The sequence below is a fragment of the Pelodiscus sinensis genome, chromosome 12, assembly GCF_052426305.1.
Source record: "Pelodiscus sinensis isolate ZL-2025 chromosome 12, ASM5242630v1, whole genome shotgun sequence".
Taxonomy (NCBI): domain Eukaryota; kingdom Metazoa; phylum Chordata; order Testudines; family Trionychidae; genus Pelodiscus; species Pelodiscus sinensis.
In genome coordinates, this window is record NC_143063.1 from 32114833 (window position 1) to 32142385 (window position 27553).

General features: G+C 43.3%; 1 protein-coding gene across 1 annotated transcript; it reads right to left on the minus strand.

Moving 5' to 3' along the window:
• Window positions 1-1989: 1989 nt before the first annotated feature.
• CMTM3 (CKLF like MARVEL transmembrane domain containing 3) lies at window positions 1990-27363 on the minus strand. The gene is made up of 5 exons (XM_006130546.4): window positions 27149-27363; window positions 10826-10981; window positions 7838-7933; window positions 5948-6068; window positions 1990-3349 (listed from the first exon to the last, which is right to left on the minus strand). Exons 1-5 carry the CDS (start codon window positions 27266-27268, stop codon window positions 3321-3323), a joined length of 522 nt encoding a protein of 173 aa, XP_006130608.2. The 5' UTR covers window positions 27269-27363; the 3' UTR covers window positions 1990-3320.
• Between the last annotated feature and the right edge of the window lie 190 nt (window positions 27364-27553).

The following is a 27553-nucleotide window of genomic DNA, read 5'->3' on the forward strand; positions in this document are numbered from 1 at the left end:
GTGACAGGAAGTTGAGAGCTCTTTTTTAAGCCCTGTCTCCACCACAACCTAATGTGCTGGATGAATCCCTAGGGGAGGGACTAAGGAGTGTCAAGCACTGATGTGATGTGCTTGTCCCCCAAAAGGTGCCACTTAAATAGTACCTGCTAGCTAGAAGACAGAGCATTTTCCATTTCTGTATGGGCTTTGCAGATAACCAGAGCTAGGGATACGATAGTTGGACAGTGATGTGTCAGGCACGGAAATGTAGCTGTATAGTGGTAGCATGTAGGAGACTCAGGCATAGCACATGATCTCATTGTGCTCGATGCTGTACGAACAGAACATGGGGCAGGTTGCTACCGGCATTGTAGCCTGTGATGGTCACCACAAGAGATCTTGCCTGGTTCTGTAGGAAAAGTGAAACACATACAGGTTCCACCTTTCTGATCCGAGACTTGAGTGGTCCCAGATCGGGCTCCTCTCCCAGCCAGTGAGCCCCACTGCCGCTGGCCCTGGCCATGGCTGTGCTCTCCACTGCTGCTCAGGGCTGCGCTCCTGGCCTCGGGCTGCCCCCGCTCTCAGTCAGGCTCTCTGGTTCAGCGGTACCCGTATTCCTGCTGAACCATGGATTTGCTACACTAGAGAATACCGAATTTTAGAGTTTCAACCTGTATTCTTAATTTCCCCTCCTCCATCCTGAGAGAGAGCTGACTTCTGGTTTAGTAAAACATTAACAGAATACCTGACTCATTTCGTTTTCATTTTTGGATGCTGTCAAACGGCACACACAGTCCCTGCTTAAAAGAAACATCTTTTCAGTTGTCATGTTTTTTAAATCTATTTACAGTGGTGTAAAGGGAGACCTTGAAAAATAAAAATTGTGGGTAAGTATATTGTGTTTACATGCAGGTTCATTCTTACTCTGCTATTGGAAGCTTCCTTCTTTTCCTAGCTTTATTTGTTCAGTATTGTTGCTGAGAAATGTTCCAGAATTGTGGAAATTCAAACTACAGGTTCCATGTTTTAGTACGAAGTGAAGTGATACTTGCATCAGCTTGTAAATGCTGTGACCCTAATTATTGTATCAAACTAAAATGTACAGAGTTTAGAAAGGCAGAAAACAGCAGTTTGATAGAAAGCTGTCATACTGACAGTTTCTTAAAAGAAACCGTTGCACATAGAATAACAGCAGATTTCTTCACAGCCAGATTTTTCAGGGGTACTGAGTATCCAGAGATCTATTCTATCCCATTAACTTGAACCTGTCTAAAAATCAGGGCTTTTGTGCAGCGTGGCTAATCCCAAGCATTCAAAAACAGGCCCCAAACAATTATGGTTGGCTTTAAAATCACATGATCTTAAAAATAAAAAATGGGGTTCCTTTTATCTGATTCCTGGGGTTTCGGAGTTAGGTTGTTTTCTTCAGCCACTATAGGAGCTAGAAATACTTTTGAATGAAAGCTGAGATCTTACATAATCACATGACTCCATGCACTGAGGCTTAAGAAATATATCTCAACAATAAATATAAAATGAGGAAATCAAGCAACACCATGTATTATTACAGTGATACTGAAATAGCAGTATTATGTATGCATCTTGATTTTTTTTTAGTACATTAGCATAACCCTTTCCCCAATATTAACTTGGATTTTGTTTGAGGAATAATTCCTGAATTCTAGAAATAGCATGTGAATAAATTGCAAACTGAGGGGGCAGATTTTTTTTCAAGAATGACACTATCAGAAGCCCCGGTGGCAGCAGCTTGCTTACTTCCAAAGACTGTTGAAGAGATCATCCTTTTTGTGCGTGCACTAGAAGCTAGATATAGCAGAGAGCCTGTGATCTCCAAGTGCTGAGGTAACACACTTCTCACAGCCGCTTACAATGCTCTGCTAACTGGCCTAGTTAATCCAAACTGTATTATTGTATCTGGTTTACAGAGTGAAAGGTGGTAAAACGAGATTGTAAAACAAAGAACGTGTAAAGGAAAACACAAAACTCAACTTCTATTAAAGATGGTATACTCCAGGGTGGTTTATAGCCATGGGCTAGTTTCCAGAGTTCACATGCAAGTACATAAAAAAAGGAATTTAAAATTACAAAAAGAGAATGTAAAAATTACCACAGGTCTCCTACCATCACAGTAAATACCAGTAAACATATTATAGTAAAAGGGAGACATGATGGAAATGCAGAATTTCACAATGGAAAAAGTCCAAAGAGCTCTTTCCTGATACAAGCAATGATTACGTCTTACTTTCGGAAATAAACATTCATTGTTGTTACTCCTTCAGTGATCTGGAAATGGGAATTGTGGAGAGCAGGAGGTTGTCTTTTAGATATCCCTGATTAAGCCAGGCCATTCTTTCAAAACACCTCTATGCTGCTAATTGGTACTTCGCTCTGGACAGCTAACAGCCAGCTGCTAGCAGGTCATTGAAACACAAGTGGGCTTGATGGGGTAAGGTAATGCCTTGTGGATGGATTTCAGATGGACTCATCTGGCCATATCCCCTGAAACTGGAGCTAAGCATGCAGACGGCACATAGAGGCTTCTGCGCTGGTGCTATGAAGGGGAGGTTAAAACACTTGTTTTTGCCAAATTTTAGGGCATGATGCTGCCCTAAAGTAGATTAGAAAGAGGGTGAGTTCTCCTCCAGAAAAAAATTATAAAATGACAGGAAATTGAATGTCCACTGAACCAGCTAACCTGAGGCATTTTTCAGATTTGTTCATGTTGCAGATCTCCAGCTGCCATTTTCATTGTCCCATATAGGCAGCAGACATCTAGTGAAATGCATTCTGAAACCTACACATCCAATGTAACCTGTTCCTCCAATGCTTGAGGTAGCAGAGATAGAGAGACTTTATCTAAAGGAATACTTCCGCTTTCCAGGTTAAGAAGTCAACAGTAAGAAAGCTCAGGATCTAGTGGAAAGATTGAAATAAAGAAAGCATATTAAAAGGTAAGTGTGTTACAAGTCTGAAATACATTCCTGTTACTCAGTACACTGTAGTGCTGAACAAGGGAAGGCCAAGCAGAATTGAGATTTATGGTCAGACACAGATGTACTTATGTACAAGGTTACACTCCTATAAAATGTCCAGTTTCCAAAGAAATATTCTGTGTCACTGAAATAATAGTCTCTCTTCCACATCACTCTGTCACGGGTTTTGGTGACCCTGTAAATAGTGATGGAAAAAGAAGAGGATATACTGGTGACAGAGACCAAAACAAGAAAGTCAAACACTTCATCTGGCAGTGCATTTAGCAAACATAGAAGAACTAGGTCATCTCTTTCCTTTGACTGCACAATCCAGAGGTGCTCTGTTCCTCAGTCTGAATCCGAATCGGAGGCCTCATCTGAAGAAAAAAAAGGGGGGGGAGTGGGGAGTGAGAAAAATGAAGCTGCAGTGCCACCTTTCGCTCTGTTCACATAGATTTGTTGCTCTGGTTTAGGTGGCTGCTTCAAAGAAAATAGGGTCTTTGGAGGATGTCTTTGATTACACCTTTCGTTTCCATGCCATTGCAAATAGTGGTGGTGCTTCAAAGGATACACACAGTCCTACCCAGAAGGAGTTAATCTTAGATAAATACAATACAGGCAGTCCCCGAGTTACGCGGATCCGACTTATGTCGGATCCGCAGTTACAAACGGGGATTTTCTCGCCCCGGAGGACTAGAGCGGTGGGATGCCTGGTCCCGCCGCCCGCCTCCTCCAGGGCGAGAAAAGATGCTCCCTGTCTCCCTAGTCTGCTGGGGGAGCCAGCAGACCAGGGAGACGGGGAGCAAAGCGGCGGAGGACCCGGGGCCGGACCGCGGCACTGATCTGGAAGCGCCGCGGTCCGGCCCGGGTCCTCCGCCACTTTGCTCCACGTCTCCCTGGTCTGCTGGGGGGACGCAGCTCGTGCCCCCCCCCCCCCCAGCAGACCAGGGAGATGTGGAACAAAGCCCAGGGCCTGTGGTAGAGCAGGTTGGGCACTGCCGGTTGGTCCCGCAGCACCGCTCCTTGGCGCTACTGAACCAACCCGGCAGCACCCCAGCTGCTCTGCCCCAAGAGTCCTGATTCAGCCTCTGCTGATCAGTTTCAGCAGTGGCTGAATCAGGACGCCTGGGGCAGAGCAGCTGGGGTGCTGCTGGGTTGGTCCAGTCGCGCCGAGAAGCGGCCGCGTTACTGGACCAATCCAGCAGCACCCGAGCTGCTCTGCCCCAGGCGTCCCCAAGTTAGCCGCTGCTGAAACTGACCAGCGGCTGACTACAGGAAGCCCAAGGCAGAGCTGCTCTGCCTCGGGCTTCCTGGAATCAGCTGCTGATCAGTTTCAGCAGCAGCTGACTTGGGGACGCCTGGGGTTCTTAAGTTGAATCTGTATGTAAGTCGGAACTGGCATCCAGATTCAGCCGCTGCTGAAACTAATCAGTTTCAGCAGCGGCTGAATCTGGACACCAGTTCCGACTTACATACAGATTCAACTTAAGAACAAACCTACAGTCCCTATCTTGTACGTAACCCGGGGACTGCCTGTACAAAGGACAACAGTTCAAGTGAAGGACTGTTGGAGCGATATCATTGACCAGGTCACTGCAAAAAGGAAACCATGAAAGATGTAAAAGAGATGTAGCCGTGTTAGTCTGGTCTTGCTGAAACAAAAGACAGGTCTATGCAGCACTTTAAAGACTAACAATATGGCTAACTAACGGGGTTTGTTGCCAACTTTGTTCACATATTTACTCAGCTGACACCATAATTGGACCTAACCATTTCAGTTACAAGATCAAGAACACATAGCCCTGCTCATCCAGAAATATAATTTATGCCATCATGTTCCAACAGTGTCTGTCTGCTGTGTGTATTGGACACTTCGCCAAAGAATCAATGCACACAAAACAGACAGTTTCACAAAGAAAAAACAGTTTTTTGCCATTTCAATCAGACTGGGAATTGTGTCAACGACCTCACTACATGCATCCTAATTCAAAGAGACTTTAACACAAGACTACAAAGGGAAGCCTCTGTCTGAACTGTCATTCATGCTTAAATTTGACACTTTACGAATGGGCCTTAACAAAGATGCTAATTATCTTACCCATTACAAAGATAGCTTCCCCAATTATCACCCCTAATATTATCTCATAGACACTAACCTCCCGCCTTCACCCCCGCCTCTGTGTTCTAAAATCTGATTTGTCAATTTTATGTGTTCACTTTTTTTGATTGTATCCCTTTGGCATATGGTCATGCCAATTTTCTTCCACAATTTCTTCCACAATTTGATCTGAGGAAGTGGGTCTGGCCCCCGAAAGCTCATCACCTAATAAACCATCTTTTGTTTCATGAAAGATGTGAGCTTGATTAAAGACCTTTTATTAAAATTTGTGCTGTCTTTTATGAGCTTTGTATTTTGCCAAGGAGAGTACCCACTTCTTGCTTTATGGTGCTCCCTTGTCTTCCTCGAGGGCCCAGCCCCTATTCTTATTGCCAATAAAAATAATTCTTCTTCTTATTGCCTACTCTAGTTGAAAGAATTAGCCCATGAGAATGCATGACATGAAAGTCTTTGAAGTTAATATGTATTAGCTGTTAAAATAATCAGTGAAATGTAAAAAATTAGAAGCTTTTGGTGCAAGGAAGAAACTCCCCAGCAATAAGCTGTATTATTAGTCTGTAGTATAATCTCCCAGTGGCGGAACTATCAGTGGGCAATTTAGACAAAACACAAGGGAATGTGCTTTTTCTTACAACGGGATGGAGATTTAACGTTCTCTAATCAAGAAGTGTTAGTTCCTGTGATATAGACTGCAGTGGCTTCCTACCATGGAATAGATAATGCACAGGAGTTCTGGATATCTCCATGAACAGAATCTGCACAGACTAGTTAAATGTTGGGAACTTTCACATTTGTCCAATGTGAGCCAGAGATTTTGTTTGATCACTTGTAAAACATAAGGAAGGCATTTACCTACCTTCTGACTTTTGTGCTTCAGTGGGGTTTTCTGAACCACCTTGTTTGAGAAACGTGACCAGGTCATTAAAGGTAATGTAGAAATCAACAGCATACGCTATGGTGGCTATAAAACCAAAAACCTATACAACAGAAGGATAATCTCTTTATCAGCTATTCATGTCAACCATCATTGACAAACATGAGCTAATCTTAACTAATAATAAGCAAATAGTTGAGGAAATATGGGTCAATTGGGGAGCAGGGATGAGGCAAAGATGGCTCTAAGTCACCTTTGCACTTACTAAATTATGAGCTTATCTGGGGGCCTGCCTAACAACTTGTGAGGCAAATCCAAAGTTGGCTTTCCCTAGCCACCAATCGGCCAGTCCATAGCTCAGACCAGTGATGGGCAACAGGCCACCTGAGGGCCACTTGTGGCGCATTTGGGTTGTGTGTGTGTGGCCTATATGACATTTTGTTTGTTGCTGCCTATGAGCAGGGTTGCCAGGTTCTGCTGGATTCTATAATTTTTTTCCTACCAGGATTGCTAAAGGGACACGCATGTAAAGCAAGGACACATGAAGTATGGCGTGTGCTGATTGCACTCAGCATTGACTGTGAGAGTCGTGTGCTGCCTCTGCCCCCAATCAGCGCTGCTACCGTTCGATCTGCACCTCCAGCAAATTTTAGATACACAAGTGCAGTTAACAAAACTACCCTCTCCCAGGAGTCTGCGTTGGTTACGACAATCTTGCAGCCCACTGAAATGGAGGGCCACTCGTGTGACCCACTCACTAGCCTCAGTTGCCCATTGCTGGCTCAGAACATTCAGAATGCGCAAGCCACAAGCACCATTGAACTCCTGCCATTGCCCTATGTCTGGTGGTTCAAAAAGTGTCTCGTGAGGCCCAGCATAACACTGGAAACCCCTTTGTGCTGACGGAATTCCCATCTGGGAGATCAAGATCTTTTCTGATCTCCATAGGATCTAGTTTTTGCCATTTTGCAAGGCCTTCTTCCAGGCTACTCAGCTGCTGAATGAGCCATGCAGTGTCTCCAGAGCTATCTATTTAGATTAACAAGACAATGAGGTTAGAAAAAGTATGGAGGCCTTTGTAGCTAAACAAGCTAAGAATCTGGCCTACTTGCTACAGCATATGATGCTTCCATGCATAAAAAGTGACAAAGAAAGATTTAAAATCAAGCTTGTATTATGGCATTGTATTTACTTTACTTTTCAATTATTTGGTTAAGGTGTCTGGCTGACAAGGAGGAAAGCCTCCAAGATACTTTTTAAAATATGCAGCTTTGATTTATATTATTTATGTTGCATAAAATATGTATAACTTTTGGGCTTCAAGTTTCAAATGGTAAGTGACTCTGTCTTAGTTCTGAGCACAAAATGCTGACTCGAATCTCCCTAGGAAAAGCAGTTCATGGTCCATGTGCTGGTGAAAATGGCATTGCTTTTGTCTCAACTGCTCAGTGCAAAACCAGGCAGTAAAGACACAAGTCTGAAAATATTTTCAAAGATAGATTGCATTTTATGAAATTTTAACCACTGTAGCTAGATGGGTCTATTCATCCAAGGATCTCAATGCATTTCACAGAAATGGGTGTTCTTATCTTCATTTTACGCACAGGGAGGCAGACACAAGATTAAGTGAATTGACACAATGAGAGAATGGCAGCATCAGGAACAAATCCCAGATCTCCTGATTTCCAATTCTTTGTTTTAAACAATAAACCACCTTTCCTCTCTTTGGGTTGAATCCTGGCCTAAAATAATTCACTGGTATAACTTCCACTAATTTCAGTAAGATCAAGATTAGGTTGTTTCTCAGGTATACTGAAGTATAGTTCATCAAGATGCAGAAATGGAAATCGCTTTTATCCTTTTAATACTTACTCCTGCTGCTTTGGATGCTCCATCAGAATATTTTGAGACTGCCGCAATTGAGATGGCAAAATATATAATGGCAGCAGTGACACAGCGCAAGAAATCCTGTATAACACAACACAGTACTGATTTAAATAGTCAAATAATTGTAACATTAAATTCCTGTTATAATTGCTTTTAAAATGAGGACTTAGCCCACAGAAATCATGCAAACTTTACAATGGATTGAGAAGGATATCTTCCCACAGAGTTCCTTTGGGAACAGAGGCATAACTTTGCACTTAAACTAGTTTTCCTGAGATCAGAAGTTGGTGCTTTTGTGTTTGATGACTGTGTGCATAGAACATGAGTGTGCTACAGCTAGCAATGATTAACAGAAACTTTCCAACTGGAACCAATTTAGACGGCAGATAGACTCAATAGGAAATTATGAAAGCCCTGCCACTTGAGACCCCAACTAGAAGGCCAGAGCACAAGGTTGTATAATAAGGCCATATGTTGTATAATAAGGCATGGTCTATAATGTAAGCCGTGTATAATATACAGCCATGGCTGGGCCACGCACTGGATTCTCTATTCCACTTGTACATTTTTCTAGTGCCTCCATCCCTCTGGTTCTGTTTTGTACACAGTGATTTTCTTAGATGGTAATATAATAAATTATACAGCTGAGAATGTAATTAAATTACAACAAACTATATCCAAATCAATGTGATTATTTTCTCCCTAGGCAACAGTTGTACCAGCCAGGAGACCGAGTGGTAGAGCCAGCGCACAGCAATGTACTTAAATATTTCCAACTGTATACATGAACATATTATCTTCAGTACCTGATCAGAAATGTATGCCTAGCACCAGGCCTGCCGATGAAGGGGGGCCCCAGTTCTATGCCCCCAGGAGAGCAAACAGAGCAGTTGCCCCGGCGCCCAGCGATTCAAAGGGGTGAGAGGATCCTAACTGCCACTGCTGATACAGTAGTGGGGGCTGGAGCTCTGGGCCTTCTGAATCGTTGCAGGAGCCCTCGACCTCACCTCTGCCACCCCAGGCCCTGTCCCTTCCGGAGGCATGGAGCCAGACCCCTCCACATCTTGTCCAGTGATCTGCAGAAGCTGGCATCCCCTCAAACTAGCACATAAGCTCTAGTTTATGCTACATCTGCACAGACAAGTGATCGGGGAGAGACTGAGAGAATTCTGTTAAGTCAGTAAAACGTAGTGTCTAAGCCACCAAGTGATGGAGGGAGAGGAAATCTATCATTCTCTTAGGTAAAATGTACTGTGTACATGTTTGACTCTGTAGGCTCTTTGGGACAAGGAACATGAAGGCTGTCTACATTGGCGCGATCTTGCACCAAAGCGGCCGCTTTAGCGCAAAAACATGCTGCCAGTCTACACTGGCGGGGAGTTCTTGCACAAGTACACTGACATTTTAATGTGTGAAATCAGTGCTTCTTGCACAAGAACTATGATGCTCCCACTCAGGGATAAGCCCTCTTGCACAGCTGTTCTTGCTCAAGAGGCCAGTGTAGACAGGCAACATGAATTTCTTGCGCAAGAAAGCCCAATGGTTAAAATGGCATCAGAGCTTTCTTGCACAAGAGAGTGTCTACACTGGCACAGATGCTCTTCCGCAAAAGCACATCTCTTGTGCAAAGGCACATGCCAGTGTAGACACTCTCTTGCGCAAATACTTGAACGCAAGAACTCCTGCATTCAAGAATATTTGCACAAGATCATGCCAATGTAGACACAGCTGTAGTGTTTGTACTGCACTGTGAAATGGCATTTCTGAATAGTACATTAAATTAGAACAATGATTCATTAATGCACGTGTGAGCCTTGTGATATGGGAGTCTGAGATCTTGAGCTCTATTCACATCTTTTGTCTTTTCTGAACAGACAGCAACTCAGATTTGTTATGAGAGACAAATTTTCCAGGAAATTAAATTCCTTTGAGGTCAAACTGTGGGCGACTATTTGAATTCTGAGGTTGGGACATATTACTGTAATGGATAAAATAAACATGCAATTGATCATTTTTCTGAAATGGTTCAGGGAAGGGTGCTCTAAAACAGGAAAAGACAAGCATTTATTTAAAAAGGGAGGAGGGCGAGAGTGGAACTGAGTACATAAGCTCCATAAGCAAGTAAACTGTCCCTAAAATGATGAAATTACTGCTACAGTTTTGTCCACCAAGGACTCTACCAATATTTAACTCGAAGCTCATTAAGACCAACTATCCTTATGTTGCACTAATAGGTACTCCAAACTGAACTAGGTTGTGTTTTGTTTTTTAAGCAAAAATAAATTGTCTTTCTATAGAGAAATGTTCCCTGTAGTGGGAGTGTTTTGAACAACAGAACCATCCAGTGGTCAGTGGGAATAATAAGCTGCAGCTCTGGCAGGCTTCCTAACCAAGAGATGAAATACTTTTCAATTTTAAGGTGATTTTCTTCATACCAGTTATCAACTGCCAGAAGGGTCAGGTAGCTCTTCCACTCATTAGGACTGTGGTGTCAGGGCAAATGCCATTCCTGCTGCTCTTACACAGAACATTCCAACTAAGAATCTCAGAGTGTTTTAGCAAGTGGATAATACTACCCTCACATCAAAAATGGGGAAACTGAGGCACAGAAATTAAGTGTTGGATTTTTCAAATCCTAGTGCTGATCTAAATTTGTCCAGCTGAAGGTGGATGCTTTTGAAAATGCAACCTTAAAATTGCACAAGTCACTTCCGGAGTCAATAGGCCCAAGGCCTGGGCTCCAAAAGCAATGATACATCCCATAAACCATGGTAATGAGAGATGTACTGTATAATCTGTTATAGTTTGTAAAGTTGATGTGAGATGAAAGGCACTAGAAATAATTTAATAATAATGAAGGTCAAGTTGTTAGCAATTAGTGTAAAATGCAGCTCTGTCACAGCTCTTTTCCTTTTATCATCTTCTTTCATACTATACAATTGAAGTTGTATACGAATTTCACATCCCACTTACCGTCAAAGGCCAGTAGATTCCTTTAAACTTCTCATTAAGCTTAGAGGAGTATGCAAAAAAAAGAAACAGTGCCAGCAGGAATTCTATGAGTGGTGCCATCATGAAAGATGCAGCTGAAGATGCAATATAACAGATAAAGGTGATAAATGACAGCACCTAGAGTACAAGGGAAAACATTGCTAATTATTCCAGGACAGCTGTGAGATGCTTTGAAGTTAGCATATTTCAGTCAATCCAGCAACTGATGGCAAATGCTACTTTGTACCTTTTCCCTGGGCTCCATGCTCCTCTTGCTTAGAACTGTGTAAATTTAAAGCAACTCCATCCAATCCAATGGATCTGAAGTTGGCTTCTGGAGCCACTCCAGATTTAAATCTCACTATCTACACGAGACTATCTTTGGGCCCTGATTTGTAAACAATTCTGGGAACATAATTAAGTGATCAGAGTTGAAATCTGTCAGAAAATGAATTTATAAATTGTAAGCTTTCAAATCATGGCAAAGCAGTTCTCGTCTGAAATCCAAGTCATTCCTCAGAGAGCCCAGAGGTACTAGTCTTGTGGAGTTAAATGAAAAAAAAAAATCATTTTTGTTGTGAGAGTTGATAATGTTCCAAGACTCCTGTGAGTCAAAGGTACTTGTTTTTCCTCCCAGTATTGACTAGTCTGCTTTGGTAAGAAAAGACTTCTCAGAAAGGAGGTGCTGGTTCAGATAAAATGAACCCATGACATGTGCTGTGTAAATGGTATTTATCCTAGTCTGACTTAAACCTCCAAAACAAACAGTGATACAGGTTGGATTGATCCAGCACCCTTGACATCTGACCTGTCCCAAACAAGAGAGTTTGCTGGACCAGGAGAAGTCAGGCTTCCAGGTTCTCCTGGGGGCGCCAGCCTCCCGGCTGGCCCTGACCATTGGGCTCCACTCCCCTGGCCCTGCAGGTTGCCAGCCTGCTGGCTGTGCTTTGCTGCCCGCTGTCCTTGGCTGCCAGGCATTTGGGCTGCTGGCCCGCTGGCTGGGCTGTCTGCTAGGAACCCTGCCCACAGGCAATTGGTTTTTTTGGCTGCCAGTCCACTGAACTGGCTTCACTCCCAGCTGCTGGCAATCTCTGCTTCTGGAGTGCTCTGGTCCAGCAACATCCGTGGTCCTGCCAGACCAGAGAGTCTTGGACCAGAGAGGTTCAATCTCTGCAATGCGCCAGATACAAGGAAAGGCATCCTTTTATGATAGCCCCAGTAGGAAAGCTCTGCAATGGAGATATATCTAAAGAAAATACAATACAACCTGAATCACAGCCCCAAAATAGATTTGAAGAATGGAACTGCAGCTAAGACAACATGCTTGTGGGGGCAAGTAAAATGTTAGCTATTTTAGTTTCACAGATGGAAAATTGTAGCATACAACCCCTGGGTTATACACTGCAGTGAAGGGAGTAAGGACAGGAGGCAAATGGATGCTCTTAAAATAAAAAAAAAGTCACCTTCTGAAAAATGAATTAAATCACCCAACCTGCTAGTTTGTTTTGGGAAGTTCTGATCTGACATACTTATGTAACCGATAGAGACCAGCTTATGGGCCTCTTTTTTGTCTTTAGCTCTAGCCAGTCAGCTTCTCCATAGGATGTGTTTAGTTACAAATATTAGAACAATTCACCCTCCTCTGCTTCTCTTCCTCCTCTGCTTCTTCCCCCCCGCATCCCCACCCCTGCTTTGGCCAACCCGCAAGAAGGGAACAAAACCAACCCTGAGAAGTCAAGAAAAGACAGGGTAAAAATCAAACCAAGGATAAACCAATATTTGACCATTTTTAATGTAACCCAACAGGAGCTGCAATACAACATTCCTGCACCGATGGGAAGCCAATAAAGCAGCAGAAAGCCTAGACCCACTCCCAGAATTCCAAGGTGGCACCATTCACAAGTGAGTAGCACAGCTGGCTTCATGCTGGATCAAATTGACTTGTCTGTTTCAAAATCTCTCACAACAAAACTTTCCAGTATATTCATTAACAAGAATGCTTTGCATGCCATGCTGCAACATTGACATAGTGAGTTGCACACCAAGCCACATCCCTTTTGAACTATTCCCAAATGCAAAATTTTCAATTTGCTACTAATATAGTCACAGGTGGGGTTATCACTGGCATTTCACTGGCTTCCTTTTCAAACAGAACAGAACAAAGCAAACCCACTCCTCCTTCATTCTTATTTTGTTCACTAACTGGAGAGTAAGATCTCAGTAAAGTGTACAAATATTGTGTGGTAGGCCTGGTCCTGGGTTATAGGTCAGTGCTGTGTTTGAGGGTGTCTGTGACAGAAGAAATTACTCCACAGCTTCCTTGTTTTCATGACATGGCAGTTTATTATTTATTAATCAAATAAGTACCAGCTTTAAGTACCTGGGCAGCACAATATCAAGTGATGGATCCCGTGACCAAGCGATTACAGCGAGTATCCAGAAAGCCAGTCAGGCACTTGGGAGATTGCGTATTAAAGTTCTTCAGCACAAAGATATTCGCCTGTCAACTAAACTCAAGGTATATAACGCCATGGTCCTCACCTCTCTCCTGTATGGCTGTGAAACATGGACCCTGTACCATAGGCACATCAAGCGGATGGAGCAGTTCCACATGTGCTCCCTACAATCAATCATGCGAGTACTCTGGCAGGACCGAATTACTAATCCAGAAGTGCTTGACAGAACTAGTTCCACAAGCATCGAAGCCAAGATCCTCCAGATTCAGCTTCGATGGTCTGGCCATGTTCTCCGCATGGACGAAAGCAGGATCCCGAGGCAGCTGTTCTACGGGGAGCTGGTACGTGGTAGTTGCAAACAGGGACACCCAAGGAAGAGGTATAAGGATAACCTGAAGACCAACTTGCAGTGGACAGGCCTTCAACCTCAACAATTTGAACTAGCTGATGCAGACAGGACTAACTGGTGTTCCCTTACGAGAAAAGCAGTGACAAAGTTTGAGGATGACCACCGCCAACGCCTCGCAGCTGCACGTGAAAGACAACATAGAGCTGTGTTCTCTCCTGTCCTGACAACCAGTGTCCCATGCCCTATTTGTAGCCGCATGTGTGCTTCGACCTTTGGGCTCCGGAGCCACATGCGTCTCCATAAATGAAATGCACAACATGTCTTCCTCGGCTCCCGAGAGACAACCAACAACAACAATCAAACGTAAAAATATACGGGCTGAAGGGACCACTTTTTAGAAGGAAATCTAACTTCACTTCACTGGGATCCCCTTCTGAGAACAACAATTATTGCCTGATCCCAGGAATGAGGGGGAAATGAAGCTTGAGCCCACCTGAGCTCCACCACCTTGAGTGGGTGGCAAAGCCTGGGATTCACCAATCTGAGCTGGGGGTGGGGGAGAGGGCAAAGCTGAAGGTCAACCATGTCAGCCCTATAACATGCTTCCTACTACCCAGGGCTGGAGACCTCAGGCATTGGCTTTGACTCCAGGTGGTGGGACTCAGGTTTCAGCTTTGGACCCCAGGAAGTCTAAGCCAGGTTTGGCAACCCCCACTGAAACGAGGTAGAGACCCACTTTGGGGTCCTGACTCACAGTTTGAGGCCTATTAGGTCATTACAGTGATAGATAGGCAAGCCATGCAGTCAGATCAGAATGAGTTCAAATTCTCTCTCCTAATTGGAGGTTTCCAAGCCCATCTCTATTGTCAGAGAAGTGAGAGGTGTTCATGGTCCCTTCTGAAAAAGAGACCCTGCTTTTTAAAAAACAAAATGTTTAGATTGAAGGGGTCAGTGTGTTAACCTCATTGAATTTCTGGCCTTTTAATTGGGCTGCCTACAGCTACAACATAATCCCTGGACCCATTTCTACATCAATTAAGAAGCATCATATATGTCACTAATTGCTCCTGTGAGAAGTCATTCAGTGACCTTAAATACATATACCTGAAAAGCACATTAGCGTGAGAGAGTGAGTGCTAAACAGTTTAATCTTCTTGGAGTTATTTACTGATTTTATTAAACTAACAAATCTTCATACTAATCTCTAATTGCCTTAGATGGTTTCATCTGTGACCAAATGTAGAGGTAACATCATAATAGAGAACAATACATCATCGCACACATTTGATATCAGATGGGTTTGTTCAGACTTACAAAGGAGTGAGTGATTTGCTGTTTAATATTTATGGCTTACTCCTGTCTCCAATTCTGTGGTGTAGATTGAGATGAGTGCTATAGTAAAGATTAATAAGGAACACAGAACCAAGTTGGTTGGGGACATAAGGGGTGATTTTCCTCTCTGTGCTAGCTGGAGTTAAAAGGAAGATTTGGAGGCTTCACAAAGGAAAATGCCTGAATTTCTATACTAGAATCCATTCATTTAGCATATGGACACCAGATTTTATTGTGCACATTTGTCATTCCTTCCAGCAGAGCAGAGTTTCTCCATCAGAGGCATGAGCTGATTCAGGTGGGTTGAATGTAAAGAGAAGACTTTGCATTCTCTTACAAAGATCAATCTTTTGGCAGCAGTTAAGGCAAATAGCCACCTACTTTTGAGGGAAAAGTAGTAAAGTGCATTTTAAGATCTATAAAGTCAAGGATACAAAGACATAGGAATAAAATGAGGAATATGCAAAGAAAGTGCTTGTGTTCTGTGAGATCTCTACAAATATGACCAGTGATTCTGTCCCTTCAGGCACAAAACTAGAGTGTGAGACACAATGACAACATGTGCTTGGATTAAAATCCAAGTAAAACACAAGTTATTGGGGTCAATACAAGGATAACTGGGTGAAATATAATGGTCCGTGATATAAAGGAGATTGGATTACATTATCTAATGTTCCCCCTGGCCTTGCACTGTATTAATCTATAAAATTACCAACATTCTCTGCCTTATTCTGGTAAAATCCATTAGGACTTTTGTTTTGCAATAACCACAGGTAGACACTCACTTCCTATGTGAGCCTCATTCTTTCTTCAGTTTTCTGTTGATGCTAAAATATTGTCTCAATATGGGAACTTCAGAACAGAAAGAGATTGTCAGATGAGGTTCTCCCAGCATCTTAGGACTCCAGCAAAATCATCAAGCAAAGGAGGAAAAAAACAGGTCTTTAAAAAAGTACTGCTGTGTGGACTCAAGGTCATTCAGTGTTTTATAAATTGCAGATTTTGTTAGTATTGTTAATGGAACTTGAAATGCTACTTGTCTCTTGTTTATAATGTTGATAAAGATTTGAACTCTCTGCATACTGCAGCCCTGTAAAGTTATCACATTTGATAATATTAGCACCATCACCCGCACCCTCTCAGACAGACATAACTAGCTCTTATCACTAACGGGTAGGTGATGATATTTAGCACCAGCCAGTACCATTGCTTATAATATAGGAACAAACTCTCTGGTTCCAACCTTTAACAGACGGCTTCTTGTTTAGATTCCAGCTAGGGCAGTCCTAGAAAATGTCATAGTAAAACCCTTACAATGATCCATAGTCTAAATTCATGGAGGGGAAAAGAGAGAAGTGTGAGCACTTTGGCAGGAAAAAAAGGGTTCTATATTTGCCTTTGGGTAATTCTCCAAGAGCTCATGACTATAAAAAATGTATTCATCTGGGTTAAACTGACCCACCTAATTATCTGCTAGAAACAGATTTTGGCACAAATTATTGGATTATGTAATAGCTCTTTGAGCAACTTTAAAGCCTCCTCAATTTGAGAGGGATGCTTATTCTTTCATGATAAATAGACACCCTCTGTGCTGTGCTCTGCTCTGCTCGGCTGTCATCATATTAAGAAAGTGATTATAATGAACATAGGCCTGATATAAAGCCTATTGAAGTTAATAGAAAGACTCTCGCTGACTTCCCATGGGCATAGCTGGCATGAGAGAGAGACAGTGACAGCTTTTTAGAGGCAAGTTCAGAAGAAAGCCAACAGGAAATGGAAACCATTCTAATCTAACCAGTTTATTTGCTTGGTGATGTTGTTTACATGTTAAATGTGTGTATGAAAATGTGGGCTTTCTAATTGTTTCATTTTATATACTTGTTTGTCTTACCCAAAAGGACAATAAAAATCAGAGACTGACTTTTATCCTGGTCACTGCTTGGTCTCATTTTGCAAAAGGATTCTGACAGCAGTATGTTTGGTTGTAAATACCATGGAGGTGCCTGTGACGGTTGTACCTGTGTGCCTGGTAATTAGACACCTTGGCTATGTCTACACTGTGCAAGAACTCTTTTGCAGAGGAGTTCTTGTGCAAAAAATCTTCCACAAGAGCACATCCACACTACCATGTGCTTTTGTGCAAGAGCATCCATGGCAGTGTGGACGCTCTCTTGCGCAAGAAAGCTCTGATGGCCATTTTAACCTTAGAGGCTTCTTGCGCAAAAAATTCATGTTGCCTGTATACACAGCCCTCTTGTGGAAGAGCTCTTGCGCAAGAGGGCTTATTCCTTGTGGGGAGAGGAATAACTCTTCCAGAAGAAGCCCTATTTTACAAGGCTATACTGTAAATTTACTTGTGCAAGAACATGTGTGCAGTGTAGACAGCAGGCAAGTTTTTGCGCAAGAACGGCTGTTCTTGAGCAAGAAGCTGCCAGTGTAGACATAGTCCTTATGTTGTACAGTACTCATCCATTCTCTTATGTCACAGTTCAGCCACTGCTTTGCGAGGGGTCAAGGAGCCATAACTGGTCAGCTTTTCTAAAAATCTGTTTTCTATGCTAATAATAGATCCAGGGTTCTTGTTCTGGCCACAGAAGAGTTCACAAGTCCCTATTTTAAGGCAGTCAACCATTGAAAGCACCATTGCTCCTGAAAGTTCTCCAAACTATCCTTAAATCATCCGTAGATAGGACAGAGTAAGTGGTCTCACCAGGGGAACAAACAAGGGTGGATTTTTTTTGGGGGGGAGGGGTAGCAGCCATGCACTCTGGAATATGGCTTGGTTTTCATCCCATTCCCCAGACTATCAGGGAGTGAAGGGAAAGTACTTGCATTTTGTGCATGCCTCTCACATCTCACTGATGAAGGGAGCTCACTCACCAGCCAGGTGTGAGAGGCATGCGCAGAATGCAAGTACTTTCCCCTCACTCCCTGATAATCTGGGGAATGGGATGAAAAGCAATCCACACCCCGGAGCACATGGTTGCTGCCCCTCACCTCCCTCCCAAGATTCCGCCCTTGGGAACAAACTAATGAAGAGACAGCTATTTAATATTAACTATTCAAGGAGCCTAATTTTGTTTTTTTATTAATTCCGGTATTTTCCTTCTCTGTGACACTTTCTTAATCTTATGTGCCTTGGGCTCCGAAGTTATCAGCAATAATTCCTCCCTCTCAGGAATTCAGGTCATTCAGTGACAGGTATAAAATATAATTAAAATGGTGAGAGTAGATTATGCTTCTATTAATGAAGGACCTCTGGGGGGGGGGGGGAGGAGTCATAAGTAGAATGAGAACTTTTCTAGTCCCTCTGTACCACATACAAACTTCACTGCAGTTTGTCAGGGATTGTACTGAGACCAGACAATAGTTTAGAGCTTTGCACAGTGATACATAGTTTCACCGGACACCAGCCACTAGCCTGTATATTTAAACATCTTGTTTTCCCTCTTTGTGGGAAAGAGCAGCATTGCATAGTCACATTACTTGTTGGCTACGTCTAGACTGGCATGATTTTCCGGAAATGCTTTTAACGGAAAAGTTTTCCGTTAAAGGCATTTTTGGAACAGAGCGTCTAGATTGGCACGGATGCTTTTCCGCAAAAAAGCCCCGATCGCCATTTTCGCGATCGGGGCTTTTTTGCGGAAAACAAATCTGAGCTGTCTACACTGGCCCTTTTGCACAAAAGTTTTGCACAAAAGGGACTTTTGCCCGAACGGGAGCAGCATAGTATTTCCACAAAAAGCACTGATTTCTTACAGTAGGAAGTCAGTGCTTTTGCGGAAATTCAAGTGGCCAGTGTAGGCAGCTGGAAAATTTTTCCGGAAAAGCTGCTGATTTTCTGGAAAAACTGGCCAATCTAGACACAGCCATTGAGTATGGACAAGGAAGAACTCCTTTAGTCAGAGGATAAACACGAACAGCTCTAGTTTTCCTTATTTCATCTTATTTACAAACTTCATGCATAGAGAGAAACAAATACACATAGTAGACTTTATGATTCTCAGTTACTAATTCTCCACCATATTTGACACAGAAAGGAAGTTCTGTCCCCAGAGATTTAGCTACAGCGGATCATCTTCTAGCTAGAAAGTCGCAGGGGTCTTCTTTGGAAGAGGTATTGATTATACAACTTTTTCAGCTGGGAGTTTCAGTGATAGGGCTCACTTCAGAGAAGGAGACTGAAAAGAGAGAAGAAAGACAGAAGACAAGAAAAACAAACATCACCTTTTCTGCATCCTTTGTGTCACAACATCCACCACACTTGTGAAAGGGCAACCTTGAGTATTTGTGCTGTGTTCCAACAAAATCTATAGTGCCTTTTTGAAGGGAGATTCAGGTATATACCACTTAATTTTTGTAGAGAAATGAGACCAAGACAACCATGAAAGTTTGACTTAAATATTTGGAGTGGGGAGCGGAATGGATAAGAAGGAATCTTGGCTGGGTCCCTGGCATGAAAGTCAGCATCAGTGCTGAGTGTCACAAGATTCTCTGGCACCTCTGTGTTTTTTAAGGGCAAGGGGAGGAAGAGCTTAGAAAGGCTTCCAAAATCTTCAATAGGGAAGGGACAATGGTTTGCAAAAAAAATGGAACAAATAGAGGTGAAAGACTTTAAAATATTGGAAAATATAATGGATCAAGAAAAAATAGGAATAGAGAAAAGGAGCAATTAAAAGGGAAAGAATTAAAATAATTAAACAGAAGAGATTGATTGCAGGGTTAGAGGAGAGGCAGTAAGAGTGAGCAGGATTGGGGGAGAAGGCAAAACTTTGATATCTGAATTCATGTACCTCATTATTGTTTGTGACTGCAGGTATTTCGGATGGAAAAAAATAAGAATATGACCAAAAGGGAAAGAGAGCGCAAGGGGGAAATTCATGGGAATAAAATTTAGGATAGGATAAAATTAGCTTCCTGCAGTAATTAGCTACAGAACTAGCCTAACTTCTGCCAAATGAAGTAATGGATTTTCCCCAAACTGGCAATTTAAAAAGTAGGTTGCAATTTGCTGTCTGTGACACAGAAATTACAGCCAAAGTGGCAATGGAATCTGTTTTATTCAAAAAAGAAAGTAAATATAAATGCTTATCATGGCTGTTTCATTCAATATGAATAGCATGCAACTTGCTAGAAAAGCAGAGCTCCCAGTGGTCCTCTCTAAACTGCTAGCAGTATGGCCCACTTTGTAGCACACAGCAGGAAGTATGGGCAACTGCAGGTTTGCATGCCTGGGTGCCACCTTACAAGCCACATTCTCTCCTGTGCTGACCTGAAGCAGTGCCAGCAGAGTAGGATGGGGGAGTGAGAGAGGCAGTTATGACTCCCTAATTCTCAAGTATCCCCAGCCATGATAGAAGTTAAGAGGTGCTAAGAGGCTCCACTATCTAATTGACTATTAGCTAGCTCCAGATTGGTACAATGGGGCTGGTTCCACCCCTCCTATATTGAGATCTAGGCAGTGGTTGATCTAGGAGCTGAATGGATTTGCAAACTGACACTTGTGGCCAGTTTTAATCCACTTTGTGCAATTCAGGAAGCACTAAGAGCCTGGAACACGGTAGGTAATATCCCCCTAGAAGTTTAAGCTCAGCATAGAATCTATCTTTTTCAAGAACTCTTAACATTCATTTCCTGTGGGGCTGATCACACTTTCAGCTTAAATTGGTTTTGAGTGTTTGAAAGAGCAGTGAGAGACACCTTGTAACTAAGCAGAGACATTCTAGTCTACACCAAGAAATGTGAGTAACTGTATGGCTTTGAATTCTCAGAAACAGAATAGATTGCTATAATTTACCAAGCCATTGAATAACAATTCAACACTATTATTCAGTGACAGCACTGTGAGGCTCATGTTTTTTCAAACTCCTTCCCTGAAATATTGTCTTAGTAAATTTATTTACATGTTTCATGCAAAAATGCCGAGGCTGAGATATCAAGTACTTCTGGTCAGGAAATGCAGAGTTATGGTTGAAAGCTCAACCATAACTTTTGTCCCTTTGTGCTTTTGTAACCCACACACCTAGGCTGCGTCTAGACTGGCAAGTTTTTCCGGAAAAGCAGCTGCTTTTGCAGAAAAACTTGCCAGCTGTCTACACTGGATGTTTGAATTTCCCCAAGAACAGTGACGATCTCATGTAAGATTGTCAGTGTTCTTGCGGAAATACTGTGCTGCTCCCGTTTAGGCAAAAGCCCTCTTGCGCAAATGCTTTTGCGCAAGAGGGCCAGTGTAGACAACGCGGTATTGTTTTGCGCAAAAAGCCCCGATCATGAAAATGGTGATTGGGGATTTCTTGCGCAAAATCGCATCTAGATTGGCACAGATGCTTTTCCGTAAAAAGTGCGTTTGTGGAAAAGTGTCCATGCCAATCTAGAAGCTCTTTTCCGCAAATGCTTTTAACGGAAAAACTTTTCCATTAAAAGCATTTGCAGAAAATCATGCCAGTCTACACGTAGCCTTAGTGTGGTTACTGAGCAATGCAAGTGGTACCTAGAGGACAGTAACAGTTAAGATCAAGAGACCTCTACAGCAGGGGTTGGGAGCCAACTGCCTTTTAGTTCAGAGGATAGAGGCTCCTCTATTCAGCTCCAGAGGTCCCAGATTCAAATCTGCCTGGTGGTGGTTACACTTTCATACAATACTGCTATTAGACATTACTTGCAAATTAATACTATAATATGTGGGATTTTGTTGTTTCCTGGATCCAATAAGTTAGAGCATATACAATCTGGAGACAGCTTGATTTTTTTAAGTCTGAGAGGTTTGGAGAAAACCAAAATTCAATTACAGTTTAAAAAGCTGGGTTATCTGGGCCTGTATCAACTGGAAAGCTCCATAAACTGGCATTTCTGATTGTCATGAAAAGTCCAATTTATAGTCTAGTTGGCATGGAGCCAGCAGGCAGTCCTTACCTGGCTCTGGATGGCTCCCTGAAAGTGTCTCATGCTCCTAGGTGAAAGAATGGCCATGCAGCTCCATGCATTTGTCCCACCCCGAGCACTGGCTCTGTACTCCAAGTGGCCAAGATCCGTGGCCAATGGAAGCTATGGAGGCAGTGCCTATGGGCCGAGGCAGCATGCACAGCTTCCTAGCCATGTCTCCACCTAGGAGCAGCAGGGACACGGTGTTGCTTGTTAGGGAGCCACCTGGATCTGGCACACCAAAACCCTTCCCATGTCTCAACTCCTAGTTCTGAGGGCCCTTCCCTACAACCAAATTCTCTTCCCAAGCCCAAATCCCACATCTCTTCCTGTACTCTGAATCCCTCAACCCCTCCTGCATTCTAAACCCTTCATCCCCAGTCAGGGCTCTCACCCTTCCCCCCGCCCAGCCAGGTCCCCTCCTGCTCCCTGAACTAGGGATGTTAAAATGTGTTTATTTTGATAAACGTGTACATGCTTATGGGGCGTGGGGTAGGTGGCGTCGTGGGAGCCAGTACAGAGGCAATGGAGGAGGGTGAGTGTAACTGTGAATGTTAACCATTTACTCATTTATATTGTGAATCCCTACCCTGAACTCCTCATTTCTGGCCCCAGCCCATCCCCCTCCCATATTCTGAGTTAAGCAAATATTTGACTAATTGGAACCATCCCCCTACTCCTCTAACATGCTGGATAACAAAACCTTTTCTGTTTTTTGAGGATTGGAACACCTAAAACTAGCAAACCAACCCCTTTGCATCCCTTTTTAGATCATTTTACAACTGGCGCAATGTAGAGGATTGTCTTAAACAGAGCAACATAGTTTCTGAGCAGCCTTGCATTATAGATTCCCAGTCTCTCAACTCTTTTCAATGTGGCCTCATCTGACATGTGAAAGCTTAACACCATCTTAAACTTGGCCCTATAAACACAACATATTTATTCGAGGTCTGCAGGCTTCTGCCAGGATAGCTCAAGGAATGGTAGGGTTGCCAGATGGTTTAACCAAAAATATCGAACACCCCTTCCCCCCCCCCAAAAAAAGGGGGAAAAAATTGTTGAAAAAAAAGGGAGGAGGACCAAAGTTCTTGAGCCAAAACAAACAAACAAACAAACAAACAAAAAAAGACCCAGAGTTAAACAAAACAATTTTTTTTAAAAAAAAACCCAGCATGTCCCCTTTAAGAACATGAGGGGCTAGGCATTTCCTCTCCTAACAAGCTCCTGGCAGTCCGTGGCAATCTTGCCTCCCTCCCTGCTCTGGGCCAAACAGCTGCAAAACCAGGTAAGCGGCGGGGGGGCTGGGCCAGATTGCTAACTGTGTGTAGGGTTACCAGGCGTCTGGTATTGACCCCGACAGTCTGATATTTTTGCCCCCCAGCCGGGAAAAAAATGAGAAAATACCGGACATTTTATGTGTCCGGTATTTTCTGAATTTTTTTTACTGTACAGGAGCAGAAAATACCAGACTGTCCGGATCAATACCAGACACCTGGCAACCCTAAGAGTGTTGGTGGCAAAAGATCAACAAGAGCAGAGGTTGCAATGGAGTGATAGCTACTGCAGCTGCCCTTTCCAAAGGGCCAATGCAGCTCATGTCAGCTTACCAGGAAGGAGTGGAGCGAGAAAATTTAGGTTGCAGCCTTCACTGATAGTAGGGGAAAGACCGCTTTAAATCCTAATCCCCAGGGAAGGGTAAATCTGGCCATGTGACTAAAGCAATATTCATTACACAGCTTTAACAGGCAGGGCTTGACAAACCGCTGATTCTACTCGCCCATGGCGAGTAGATTTCAGCCGGTCGCTCCGTGCTCCCCATTCACCGGCGCTACGCTCATGCGTAGTACCAGTCTAGTGCATGCGCGGTGCAGGGATGGCGAGTAGCTCTTGCTGTGGTTTGTCAAGCCCTGTTAATAGGAATAAACAAACACCCCATTATCTAAAGACTACAATTGCTTGCATGTATAGGAAAGTCCAGTTTTTACAATGTCATGTAATAATTTATAATGGCAGAGAATATTTTAAGGTATGCGCTCAAGGGAGCAAATTTAGTTGTGCTGCTGTATTTCCAGAGTAAGCGCTTGATTGGTAAACCTGAAATGTTGCATTGAACTTAGATTTTTTGACTGAAAATTTTAAAGAAAGTAAAGGGATGAGAATTCTCATACCAGTGAGCTGGTACACACCGGTTTTCAGCCACCCAATACCCAATTTTCTAATAATTTTCCACCTATCCAGCCAAGTCTCTTGCCTCTCCCTGCCTTTATTTTCCCTAACAGCTGAGACTGTAAACCCACAGGAAAGAGAGAGATTATCAGCCAGTCATTTTATTATCCTCTTCATTCACAGGGTGTGATTTCTGGAAATAGTACAGCCAGAGAGTGGTATCCAGTAGGACAAAGCAACTTCCTTTTCCTTGTATGAATTTCCTTCCCCTAAAATGACTGACATAGTGGGTGAGTTCACATGCAACAGTGATCTAATGATAGCTCTATATATTTATTACCTACTTATTTTGGGTGCTTCAGTGGTTGAGCATCTACTGTCAAAGCTCCCGTTAACATTAATATTTTAAATACAAAGGACTGTTTCTTCCAAAGAAAAAAAATCAGTAACATTTTTACAGTTGGAGAAGTGTGTTTGCAGACATGCTTTAATCCTCTTGCAATTAAAACATCTGCTGAAAGGATTTTCTTCACTTTCCATAATAATTTACCTTTGGGCAGAAACCGAGGAACCCATCCTGCCTGCTAGCATGGACCCCTGCATATGCAAAGGATCTCCCTAAAATCAGTAGAACTCCATGTGAGCACAGGGCTCCTTGCTTGCAGATTTGGGTGCAGGGTTGGGATCCAAGAGTAGCAATGTAAAAGGGTAACTGGTTAATGGGTTATCCAATAAGCATTGCCTTATCAGCATGCCAGGGTAACCAGTTAACAGGCATCCAGCCTGGCCAGAGTAGCCCAGGCCTACACAGCATACCGGTTCACCAAATACTTTAACTGGTTGACACTTTAAATGGGATTTTACATCCCTACCAGTTATTTCAGGTCCAAAGTTGAATGTGTTATGAGTTTGTGGGGAGAAAAAAAGGGAATAATAACTCAGTCTAGCATTGCATTTCTGACATGCTCTGTCAGCATGGAATGAGGGGTTCCTTATAAACACCTTTTCCCTGATGGCATGAAAGATGGTAGCCAGTTTCTTGGTCCATTCTATCTATCTAAAAATTAAAAAGCAGTATTTTTTTCTCAGAAGGAAAAAAAAAATCTATATTTCAAGTTTGATGCTTTTACCTAAACTGCAGAAGCTCAATAGGAGAAAAGGTTAGAAAGAGCTTATCACTTATGTCAGGGGCTCTCAAACTTTGATACCGTGACCTCCCCCTACAAGTTGCTCGTGACCCCCCGGAGGGTTGGGACCCATAGTTTGAGAAATGCGGACTTATGTGATATAAGTTCTCAGTTATGGCTATTTCTAAAGTAACTGATTGAAAATGGAGATTCAAATATGTTAACTATGTCTGCCCCAGGCTTTTTCTTCTGGGATATGTGTACATTGCATGCTTTTTGTGCAAGAATCTTGTGCAAAAACTTGCCAGCTGTCTACACTGCATGCGCGTTCTTGCGCAAGTAAATTTACAATATAGCGTCAGAAAACAGGGCTTCTTCCGGAAGAGTTATTCCTCTCCCCACAAGGAATAAGCCCTCTTGCACAAGAGCTCTTCCACAAGAGGGCAGTATAGACAGACAACATGAATTTCTTGTGCAAGAAGTTCCTATGGTTAAAATGGCCATCAGAGCTTTCTTGTGGAAGAGAGCATCCACACTGCCATGGATGCTCTTGCAGAAAAGCACATGGTAGTGTGGACGTGCTCTTGTGGAAGACTTTTTGCACAAGAACTCTTCCGCAAAACAGTTCTTGAGCAAAAAGCCTGCAATGTAGACGTAGTCCTATTGTTTATAATACACTCTCTTGCAGTCCTAATGCTTTCCTTCCCACCCTCCCCCGTCCTACTAATCTGCTGCTATTCCAGGTGTCACACTTTAAAGTATAGTTTCAGACTGCCAATACTTGTTGTCCTAGATTCATACTCAGCACAGCTCTCAAATCTTGACCTCGAGAAAGACTACAATATAAATTTGTGAAACAAAAGCAACCACCTTCATCTTTTTCAATGGATACCATAACCTTATTCCTACACACTACTCCTTATTCATGCTGATTTGGCTACAGGTTACATGGTGACTGCTAGGGCATTCAAATGCATAAGATGACCTTGTCTTTGCAAAATTCTCTATTTATTAGCAGTAAATGGAAGTTCAGAAGTTATACCATGAGTCAGAAATCAATGATTTTTAAACTGAAAAAGATATGTAAACTCCCCCATGAGTTTACATACACAAAAATATATTGAAAACACTGTACATTTTCATGTCATTTTTCTCCCCCCCCCCTTTTCCTTCCCCATGACACAAGGAAATATACTGACAAAGTAAGCAACATTCCATTGGGGCCAGGAACACTTCCTCAGCCTCTTAAACCTAAAGTTTTCCTTTGTACCTGGTTTTGTTAGTGTCTCATCAAAAGTGTATCTGTGGTTATCATCCCTCTGTTCATTTTGCAAACAAACAGAAGGACCTATTACATAGAGAAATCCTCCTATAACTCAATTTAGAAATAGACAAATCTATAGAGCCCAATTCTACGTGCTGATGTTGAAGTAAATCCACAGGAGTTAGGGGAGTGTTAGACGGAGCTGGGAAGGGACTCGAGCTTATGCTCTATTGATCACAAGAGCACTACTGTCTTTCTTCAAGTGGACCTGTCAGCTGGGTCTACTTCCCTGGGTTCCGCTTGAGAGCGCTTTTTGCTAGCCTAGGGCTCGGGCTGGGCTGAGCCCTTTCGGGCAACCTAGTGAAGGCCACGCTGGAGGCAAAGCTGTTGATGCTATTGGATAAGGAACGAAGATAATTTGCATGGTTGCAGCAGGAGCTCTGCTCACTGTCTTCCCTACAGCCGGGCTGGGCCGGCGGGCGGGGCGGGGTGAAATCGAAGAAAACTGGGGTCAGATCCTGGAGCCGGGGAAAGGGGGGGAGGTGAGGGGGAAATCCATCGTTTGGATTGAGCGCCGAGGCCGGGGGAGCAGTTCCAAGCCCCCACTGAACCACCCCAGCCCGCTTCGGTCCCTCCCCGCCCGGGCTGTGCCTACCACGCTGCGGAGGGGAAGAGCTCTCGGACCCTTACCGACTCGGCCAGCAAGAGCTGCCCTTTGCGGGAGCAGAGGAACTCCCTCGAGGGCAGGAGCGTGCGGAGGCCTGGCGGAGGCGCCGGGGCATCGGGCTCCTCCGAAGCGGGCTGATCCATTGCCGGGAGCGAAGCGGGGCGCGCTTGGGCAGCTGTTGAGCGCCTTGGGACTTGGATTTTTTTTTTGTAAGGAGGGAAACGGAAATCGTGACACTGCGGAAATGTGAAAAAAAGTTTTAAGCAGCAGCAGCAAATCTGGGGAGTGCGTCTGCCTGTGCTGCAGGGCTCTGGTTCCTCCCGCCTCCTGCCCGCAGTTTGTGGCAACTTTTAGCAACCTCCGGGCGCCCGCAGGTAGCCAAGGTGTGTAACACAGCTCCGGCCTTCTGCACTGTCAAAGCAGAAAAG